This window comes from Mesoplodon mirus (genome assembly GCF_964341445.2).
Source record: "Mesoplodon mirus genome assembly, contig: HAP1_SCAFFOLD_657, whole genome shotgun sequence".
In the NCBI taxonomy this organism is placed as follows: domain Eukaryota; kingdom Metazoa; phylum Chordata; class Mammalia; order Artiodactyla; family Ziphiidae; genus Mesoplodon; species Mesoplodon mirus.
In genome coordinates this window covers 64,501-74,790 of record NW_028295371.1, presented here as the reverse complement: position 1 = coordinate 74,790, position 10,290 = coordinate 64,501, and the positions used below count along the sequence as shown (strand labels likewise).

The 10,290-nt window shown below is 58.6% G+C and overlaps 1 protein-coding gene across 1 annotated transcript; it reads left to right on the top strand.

The window, feature by feature from the left end:
* Positions 1-558: 558 nt before the first annotated feature.
* On the top strand, positions 559-3,507 carry LOC309797504 (forkhead box protein J1-like; the record flags this gene model as incomplete). Its single annotated transcript, XM_082646021.1, has 2 exons — positions 559-1,056; positions 2,740-3,507. 2 exons carry the CDS (start codon positions 559-561, stop codon positions 3,505-3,507), a joined length of 1,266 nt encoding a protein of 421 aa, XP_082502147.1.
* Positions 3,508-10,290: the final 6,783 nt, after the last annotated feature.

Below are 10,290 nucleotides of genomic sequence, written 5' to 3'. Positions count from 1 at the left end.
CCTAATATCCCTTTTCAAAGATCAGACGACCTCCCCCGCCCCCCGACCCGTCGTACTGCCCTCCTGGACTCTCTCGCCCCATTTCCATTGGTTGTGGACGGAGAGAGGGGGGTTAATTCCCCGCTTTGAGGGAGAAAGGGGTGGCCTCGCATGCCCCTACACTATTCCCTCGTTGGGCTAATTAAGTCTCCTCTAAAAGATCCAAGAGGAAAAGAGCGAGGCGAACCCCGTGTGGGTCGGAGCCCCGGGCACACCTTCTGTTTCCCAGACCTCGGCAGTAAAAGATCCTCCCCGGCTGCAGGAAGGATTTTAGTAAGAGCCTCCCCCCTCGCCCACACTCTCCCCTCGGGGGTGGGGAAAGAGGGCTCAGTTCCCTCTCTGGTCCCCGCAGGCACCACATTCCGTTTGGAGGAGGCTACCCCCGGATCGCGGGATGGAAGCCCGCTTCCGGGAGGCTGCGTAACTGAAGCCGCGGGAGTCAGCGGGCCGGAGAGCTCGGCGGCCACCCTCGGCTCGGCTCGTGGATGTTGACAGCCCCCTCGGAGAGTCCCCGCAGATATGGCGGAGAGCTGGCTACGCGTCTCGGGAGCAGGGGCAGCGGAGGAGGCCGGACCGGAAGGCGGCCTGGAGGAGTCCAACGCCCTGAATGACAGCCTGACCAGCCTGCAGTGGCTGCAGGAATTCTCCATTCTCAACGCCGAGCTCCCCGCCCTGCCTTCGGGGGACACCGACCCCCACGGCTCCCACGAGCTGGCAGGCTCGGCCGAGCCGGGGTCTCCCCTGGCGGCGGACCCCGCCTGCCTGGGGCAGCCGCACACACCCGGCAAGCCCACGTCCTCCTGCACGCCGCGGAGCGCCCCCTCGGGGCTGCAGGCCTCGCCTCCCGACGACGTGGACTACGCCACCAACCCGCACGTGAAGCCGCCCTACTCGTATGCCACGCTCATCTGCATGGCCATGCAGGCCAGCAAGGCCACCAAGATCACCCTGTCGGCCATCTACAAGTGGATCACGGACAACTTCTGTTACTTCCGCCACGCTGATCCCACCTGGCAGGTAGGGAGGCACTCCCTCCCTCCCTCCCCATGCCCTCGCGGACTGGACTCACATCCCAGATCCGCAGGCCAAGTAGGCGCGGTACGGCCAGGGCCCCGAGAGAGGAAGGCCGTCCAGGAAGGACCTCAAGGGAGCCCAGTGCTTGGACTGCTGCCCCTTTGACTTCAGAGACGGAGGAGGGAGGATGTTCAGAGGGCTGCAGGGGTGCCGACATAGAGGTTCAAGGGGAAAGAACTTGTCACTCGTCCGGCAGGCTCAGCCCAAAGACCAGGGCTGAACTATGCGTGGACACAGCCCCCCAGGGTAGGTTGATGGACTGAGGGACACATTTTTGTCCCAAGTCCTGGAATTCCTCGACACTACCCTCCTCAAGGTCAGTTTGTCAGGGCCTGACTGGAGGCAGAGCATCGTTCCTGCCAGACTCTGCATCCCGCCTGCTTTCAGTTGGCTGGAGGGGCTCTGGGAGGGGAGAGGGGCGTGCTGTGGCGTGTGAAGGCCATCGGTGTCCCAGTGGAAGGGCTACGGGGCCTTCCGAAAGCTGCTGTGCCAGCCCCCACCCAAAGCCCTCCCTAGTTTCCTGCCTTCACTCCTCCCCCTCTTCTCATCAACCTCCCTGGGGGGACAATTACCTCAGCCACGTGCTTTCCACAGGGGCTCTTTCCTCCCACACTGGCTTCATGTTCCAAGTCTCCGGAACCTGGCACAGAGCAGCCAAGGGGCCCAGACCACCATGTAAACCTCCCAGTCTTGCCAGGGGGCACTACTCACCTGCCGGCCCCACCCACCAGGCCCCAGACCCCTGTGCCCCAGCGTGGTTTGGACTGTGCACCCAGGCGTGAACAAGGCAGGATGGTGATTCAGGCTGGGCACACGCTGCCCTGAGCCTCTTCGACCATCAGGATCAGGGGCTACTTGGGGACAGAGACCCTGAGGATGCACAGATCCTTCCCTGTGGCACAGGTCACAGGATCAGAGTTCCTGTAATCACAGCTATTCCACGATTGCTTGGGCCCTGACCCTGGGGCAGGTACCATTTGTAACCTTGGTGAGAAAGCAGAGACCCTCCACCACCCCCCACCCTACCCCAAGCCTGAGAGGCCCCAGGAATGAGCGCTATGCTCTTGGCTGGGTAATAATCAACTGAGGCCTCAGAGCCTGGGGTGGGAGGAGGGGGACATGGTGGGTGAGGGCCCAGGCCAGCAGCCGGCTCTAGAAACAAGGAAAGTCATCAGATCCTCCCACACTTCATCCCCCCACACACACACCCTCACACCCACTCACTCATTTCACAAACAGAGAAGGCCAGCCAGGCCCAGGCAGAGGGAGATGGCCGTCCAGGACCTGGGGGAGCCAAGGCCTTTGACCAGAGGCCGCAAGCAGCGGGGTAAGGGAGGGAGGGCAGGACAGGCTGGCACTGAGAGCCACCCTGTGGCTCAGGGCTCCGATGACTGAGCAGGCAGATATCTTGGCCAAAGGGAACAAAAGCCCCCGACAGCACTCCCAGCTCCTGGTGCCCCGTGGCTGGTGTCCCAGAGCCTCCCGCTCGGAGCAGCGCCTCTGTCTCCCCTGCCCCCATCGGAGAGAAGGTGGTGGTGGGACTGGCAGTGGCGCTAGGAGCCCCCCATCACTGACCCCACCCACTCTCCCAGCTGTCTTCCTTCTCTCCTACCTCCCTGTGTCCAGAACTCCATCCGCCACAACCTGTCCCTGAAGAAGGGCTTCATCAAGATGCCTCGGGAGAAGGACGAGCCAGGCAAGGGGGGCTTCTGGCGCATCGACCCCCAGTACGCCGAGCGGCTGCTGAGTGGGGCCTTGAAGAAGCAGCGGCTGCCCCCAGTCCACATCCACCTGGCCTTTGCCCGCCAGGCCGCGCCAGAGCCCAGCGCCGCCCCATGGGCCAGGCCACTGACCGTGAGCACCGAGGCCCAGCAGCTGCTGCGGGAGTTCGAGGAGGCCACTGGGGAGGTGGGCTGGGGTGCAGGCGAGGGCAGGCTGGGGCGCAAGCGTCAACAGCCGCTGCCCAAGCAGGAGGCCAAGGTCCCGCGGCCCTCCAGCCCCCTGCTGCTGACCCAGGAGGAGCAGGGTGAGCTGGAACCCCTCAAGGGCAACTTTGACTGGGAGGCCATCTTGGACGCTGGCACGCTGGACGGGGAGCTGGGCACGCTGGAGATCTCGGAGCTGATCCCGCCGCTGAGCCCTGCCTCACACGGGGACGTGGACCTCACCATCCATGGCCACCACATCGACTGCCCTGTTACCTGGGGGCCTCCAGCGGAGCAGGCTACCGACAGCCTGGACTTTGATGAGACCTTCCTGGCCACATCCTTCCTGGAGCACCCCTGGGACGAGAGCACCCGTAGCTCCCTGCCCCACGAGCCCCTCTTTGAGGCCGGGGATGCCACACTGGCCTCTGACCTGCATGACTGGGCCAGCCTGGGCGCCTTCTTGTAAGAAGCCAGGCCCTGCCCCACCTCCAGACAGCACCGAAGTCTGGGCCCAGACTGCCCCCCTCCCCGCCAGTGCAGGCCCATGGACACCCTACCGCCCAGGCAGGGGCTGGGCCAGCTCACCCCACCAGGCCACACGGCCCCCAGCCCAGGCCATCCTCAGATTCTAGTCCAGCAGGCTGAGAATTGGGGCCCAGGACCCAAATTGCTGCCTCCGCTCCCCAGCCCCCCATACACACAGTGTTTCATTGATCCACTTCTTCCCTGCCCCAGAGACACGCTAAGGGCCCTGCACTATGAGAGCTGCGGCTTGGAGGGGCCCTGGCCAAGCTGGAAACATCAGTACAGGGCCCGCCCCAGAACACCTTAGCTTCCAAGCTTCTCTCTCTCCTGCTCTCCTCCCCAGGTCTCTATCCAGAGCAAGTTCCCAGGTACAACCAATGCTGATTAGGTGACTGCAAATGAACACCCAAGAGGCCTCTCCCGGCAGTCTGTGAGGAGGAGCTAGGCGGAGGGGGGAAGAGAGAGGAGACAGAAAGGAGGCCGGGGTGCCGGGTGGAGCCAGGAGATTTTCTAAGGCCTCTGGGATCTTCTGGCTTCATCCCTAGAGGTGAGGCAGAGGGTATGTGTCCCTAATCTTTGAGCCCAACTTGAGGCTGAGAGCAGCGGGGAGATGGGGATCTGGGGGTTAGGGGCTGGGGCAGCCAAGCTGCGGAGGGAAAGGGGACAGACAGACTAATGTAGTGAGTGTAGCTAGAGCTGAGGCTTAACTGGGAGGGACGCAGTGCTTGCTAGAACCACTGGGACCAGGAATGGGGGGATGGCCCATTGCCCTTGCTTGCACTCCTGCAGGGGAGTGTCTTGCTCCACCATAAACGCCCTGGGCTGCATCCCACATCCACTCTCCTAACCCATCGGGCAATTTAACCTTTTTCATAGAAAGTGATTTACAATAAAAACATTTTTTAAAGTAAAGTTTTAAAAAGTCTCAAAATGGACCTGCTTGCAACTTTCTCTGGGGAAAAGCATGGGCCAGTTTTGGGGAGGCCACGGCCCAAGGGGGAATGGCTGGGAGGAAGATGGGGGGCACCAAAGGCCTGCAGAGTGTCCCCTGATGCACTCCTCATGATCTCTGGGTGCCCAGAGAGAAAGGGGCTGAGAGGCGGCCCTCGGGGGTCCCCTGCAGCCAGGGCCTCGGCACCTCTCTATGTGCAATGGGGAGACTGTACCCACAGCCCCGAGGAGCAGGCGGCAAAGGAGGCACAGCCCCCTCCCTGGCCCTGGGGACTCACTCACAAAGGCCGTTCTTGCCCAGGGCTCGGCTCACGTTCCCCACCTCGCCCAAGTTGAGGGCCTGCCCAGACTCACCTGCGGTCCTCGCCTGGGCCTGTCTCCAGCTCCTCCCTCCCTTGGTCCCTTCCTGAAGGGACAGGGTGTGAGGTCAGAGGGCCCCAGCCCCTGGGGCCCCACTTGCCACCCTGGGGTTCATTCACCCCGCCCAGGGCCTTCCCTCCAATGCAGGTTGGGGCTGAGGGAGGCCATCAGGGCAGACGGAAGACGGGGTGCCTAGACCCTACAGCTCCAGCCTGTGAGGAATCAACGTACCAGAGTTCTGATGGGGAAACTGAGGCACAGCAAATATGTGACACTCAGCAGGCACCTTTCCACCCCCTCACCCCAGCTTTGCCTGGAACCCATCTCTCCCCCGAGCCTGCACCTGGCCCCGCCAGCACGCCCTTGTGGTGCACAGCCCCTTCCCCCAGCACTCACGTGCACGTGCGCACACACACACACACACACACACACAAACGGGCACTGTCCTACACAATCCTGCCCAGCCTCCACGGGCCCCTTTCTCCTGAGGCCCCTTTCTTTCCTTGCACTGGAGGCTGGCTCCAGGACAACCTGGCATTCCCCCGCCAACTTGCTGCTTTCCCTTGCTAATTACTCAAAATATTTTCGAAGGGTGCGCACACTGCAGGGCCAGGCGGGTTGGGGCCTTACAGAGCTCAGGAGGCAGCCCATCCCCTTCCCACCGCTTGCTGAGGAGGCTGCCCCAACCTCCCTCTGAGACTCCCTTCACCCCCTAAGCAACGACTCCCTCCCTCTCCCCACCACCCTCCGGCCTTCCTCCCCACGCTCCCCAGCACTGGGGGAACATGGGGGCTCCAGCCTCTCCACTGGTCCCCAGGCTCAGCCTCCAGCCCCCGCCAAAAGGGGTACATCCTGGATTGACAGGTGGGGCCGGTCACTGTCCCCCCTCCTCACCCTCTGCCTGGGCCCATGCTGGGGGAAGAGGGGCAAGGTCAGGGGCTGGCAGAACTGCCTGCCAGGTAAGAAAAGGCTGAAGAAGCTTCTGGCTGCCAGGAAGAATCCCCAGGAGCTCCTGAAAATCCCTATGCTTGGGACTAGCGTCTCTGGGGCTGGGACCCAAACACTGGCACTTTTAAGGGTCCATGGATGCTGCCAACGAGCAGCCAAAGCTAAGAGGGGGCTCCGAAGCGGCCAGAACACAGGGCTTCACACACCCTTTCAGCAGGCAGCGTTTGGGGGTTGGCGGTGGAGGAGGCGGGAAGCGTGAGTGGATCCTGTCCCTCCAATTCATCCCTGCCCCGGCCCTTGGCTGGGTGGCTTTTTGAAAAAACGTTCAGTGACTCCGTATTTATTTAGAGATTCGCTGTAATCCCAGTCAATATATATTTTGCGCCCTTAACAGTAAGTTGCAGACAGGCTGCCCCATTAGCACTAGATACTTTAGTGTGTGTTTCCTTAGAACAAGGACACACCTCCATAATCCCAGTACCACCATCACAATCAGGAAATGAACACTGACCTGGTAATCCCATGTAACCGCAGACCCCCTTCACGTCTTGCAGATCACCCCAGTAATGCTCCTCTCCATTCCAACATCCCAATCCAGGACCCCATGTTGCACTGAGTTGTCCTTTCTCTTTTGCCCTGTGTGGCTTTGAGCCCATGACTCAAGCTCTCTGGGCAGGTTTCGCATTTCCTTTGATCTCCACTTTTGAGGTGAGAAGCCCTTCAGCCACTTCACCCTCAGGTGTGGTACAGTCCCTTCCCAAAGCAAGAAGCTAGCTTTCTGTCTCCTCACTTTCCACCTCTTCCCTATCCTCCCTCCCCCATGTATCACCAGCCAGGAAAGGGATGAGGGGCAATGTTCAGGAACTCAGGCTTCGGAGACCTTCCCCGTCTGCCCTCGGGACAGGCCACTCTCAGCTCCAGTGATGGGAAGGCCCCCGGGATGGGATTCCATGCTGGCCTGAAGCAAATGCGCCAGGCCTCATGAAGAGTTGAGCTGAGGGCAGGAAACACTCTTCTCCCCGCCTCTGCCCCCCTCAACATACTGGGGACCCAGACTTGAAGAAGGAAGGTCATGTCCATGGTGTCCTCCCAGATCAGCACCGACACCGTCTCTTCCATGTCCGGCTCCTACATCGCCCCTGGCACGGAAGAGGACGGGGAGGCTCTCCCCTGCCCCCGGGCCGCCAGCAGGACCCCCTCAGAAGAAGGAGACGTAAGAGAGGAGCATGGGATCGCCCTCGCCGCTCTGCTCTGCTCTGTACTCGAGTCCCAAGGAGCTCAGTCCAGGGCCTGCCAGGGAGATCGGCAAAGCCCCCCAGTGCTCGGGAGGGGAGCCCTGGAAAACACGGTACCGTGTTGTTGAATCACAGACTCCCTCAGATGTGATCTTCCATGTGGCACCACTTCTGTCCTGAGGACTTGGTTTGCGTTTGCTGCCAGGCGAGCTGGGTAGGAGAGCCGGTGGCATCTGCACCTTGACTTTTGTTGCTCCTTTGCAGGTGACGCCAGCGGCGTCTCCAGACTGCAACTTTGCGGGCCTCGTCGCCACCGCTGAAGAGGAGGATGCAGAGGTAAGAGCAAGGTGGACGCTGGTGCCCCTCCCCGGTCAGAGGGACTGCCGGCGCTGGCACAGGGTGCAAATAGGATGGGGGCTCTTCTGGAAGAAGCCTTCCAAGGTGGTGCACTTGGATCTGTTAGAGGCAGGGTGCAGAGCAGAGGGACTGTCCGGTTAGCAGAGGGCGCTGGTCTCAGCGTAATAGGCGTGGGGTGAGTTCCAGAGGGAAGTCTTCCAGGCCAGACCCTTGAGAGGGTGTTTGTCCTCCAATTCACTTAGTATTTACCTGGCACAGGCATCTCACATCTTCCTGGCACTGGGGGACACAAAGACCGAGTGACATGGCTTTTGCCTGCCCACACCCCCAATCCACCCATCCCACCCATCCCGGAGCTCCATCTGATGGAGGAATCAGAGTTATAACTCAGCGTGAGCAGTGCTCTGACGGAGGTGTGCCTGAAGTATATGGAATGCCCAGCTCCCAGTGGGGACTCTACAACTTTCTCTTGAGCCAGATGTTCTCAAAGGAGTATCTGGATGGGATTGGGGATCCTAAAGGGTTCCTGAAAGTTTTATGATCTCACGGTTTGCTTTTTCATTTGACAACTTTGATTTCCACCTGAGAGAAACAGTGTGAGCTAAACTATAACCAAGGCTAATCCTGACAGTCCCAGGGTCCCTCTGTAAGGTGCCTCAGACCTGGTCCCTCTGGAACGTGCCTCAGACCTGGTCCCTACGGGCCGATCCTGCCTCGCCAAGCAAAATCTGCCTCTGCTGGGCCTCCCAGCCATCTCACACAGACAGGAAATGTATGGATACCAGGAGGGTGATTAGTTCTGTCTTCTGACAATCAGTAGACTCATTTCACTGCTTTATGGACTCACAGTGCCTTCCTTCTGTCCTAGGGAAATGAGGTTCTAGAAGAAGAGGACGGATCACCCACACAAGAAGATGGTAAAAGACCTGGTCTTTTGCTCCCTTTTATTATATTTCTCTCCCGGGTATTCTCTGAAGGGTACAGAAAGGGGCACTGGTGTGACTTGGTGGCACTGCTCAAGGGTGTGGCTTTGGGGAAAGGTTGTCTTCTTGATGGAATATCAAAGCAAGCAGGGTATCTGAGGACCTCAGCAGCCTTCCTGGCTCTTTCTGGGCCTCTGAGCCAAGGCTGCAGAAGATACATGGAGTTCTCCATCTACGTTGAGTAGATCCTGAAGCTTCTTGGGCAACTGCCATCCCCTTCCTTCCTGCTTCAGCTTCTCAGCCGAGTCTCACAGAACTGCTCTAGCAGCCCCAAAGTTCAGCTGCAGCAGGAGAACAGCTTCCTCCCCTTGGGGGAACCGACTGTTAGGCAGTAGGTTTTCCTGCTTTAGTGAAGAAAACGGCTGATGTTACAGTAGCAGAAGGATCACAGCCCTGGCGGCACAGCAAAGGTGAGGTGAAGAGACGTTAGCAGCTCAGCGTACACTAGTGTTTGTAGGCTATTGGAACGAGTCTCTTTACCATCATTCAGGCCTCAAGTAGATATTTTTTTTAATTGGAAGAGTTGGTTTACAATGTTGTGTTAGTTTCTGCTGTACAGCAACGTGAATCAACTATACATATACATATATCCACTCTTTTTTTAGATTCTTTGCCCATATAGGCCATTACAGGCTACTGAGTAGAGTCCCCTGTGCTCTACAGCAGGTCCTTATTAGTTATCTATTTTATATATAGTAGTGTGTATATGTCAATCCCAATCTCCCAATTTATCCCTCCCCTCCCTTGCCCCCCGCCATAACCATAAGTTTGTTTTCTACACCTGTGACTCTATTTCTGTTTTGTAAATAAGGTCAATCATATCTTCAGTCGGAAGAATTTGGTTTCTAGTAAGCCGAGAAGCGAAGGAACGACCTACATATAGAGCAAGGAAGTGGCGGGGGGGGGGGAGGGTAGGCGAGCTGGGAATCCCACCTGGGATTGTAGGACCAGGCGTCCCAGGAACCGGTGTCTCTTCCGTCTGCTCCTCTGAGGTGCCTCCACAGAAGGGCAACCTCCAGAGCAAACCTGGATCCCAGCCTGGATGCAGATGTCATGCTAGTCGCTTCTGCTTTGGCCATGGCAGTTGCTTGGGGGGTTGTGTGGTGTGCAGGGGGTGCGCATGTGCACATGACCACTCTCTCCTGGCCAAGTAGTGCCGGAGGAGGGGTGGTCGCCCAGGCTGTGCCTCTGCCGCACGCGCACGCCAACCAAGCCGGGGTTGGGCGCTACCTCTCCTCGGTTGATGTCTTCAGGGCGCAAGGCTCTGAGTTCTCCATTGTGATTGTCGTCCCCAGTAGAATATTTGCTTCTAAAAGGCACAGGGCAGTACGTGGTTTCCGCCTGACATTCCATATGTGGTTTCCACCTGACATGCTGTACACAGTAGATGTATGTTTCTTCCTCTCCCTTTCACCAAGGAAAAAAAAACCGGGTGGGGGCTTGAAAAAATAACATCTAAAATTGTCCCCTTCCCATCTTACACGACTGTAGGTTTCTGGTCAGCCCCTTAAAACATCTTCAGAATAGAAAATTAAGTCTCAAAGAAAATAAATCATAATTTTGCAAGCAATGCGATTCTTTGATTTGAGGTGCAAAATTACGGGACCAAAGAGCTTTAATTGCCATTTTATGTATTAGTCATTTCACAGAGCCTTGTGGTCATAAACACACCTCACGTGCACCGACAGACACAGGCCTGAGCCCGGGGTCACTTCCCCCGTGGCTCTCCTAGCTCTTCCAGCCTGGCTTAGGCTCTGCTCTGGGCCCGGGTCTGCGTGTCCGAATCCCACAGACCTCCCCAGGGTCTGATTTCCCTGGAACGAAGGCTGGAAAGGGGCCAGTTAAGGAAACAGAGCAGAACAGAGCGAGAACACAAACGTACCCACGCAG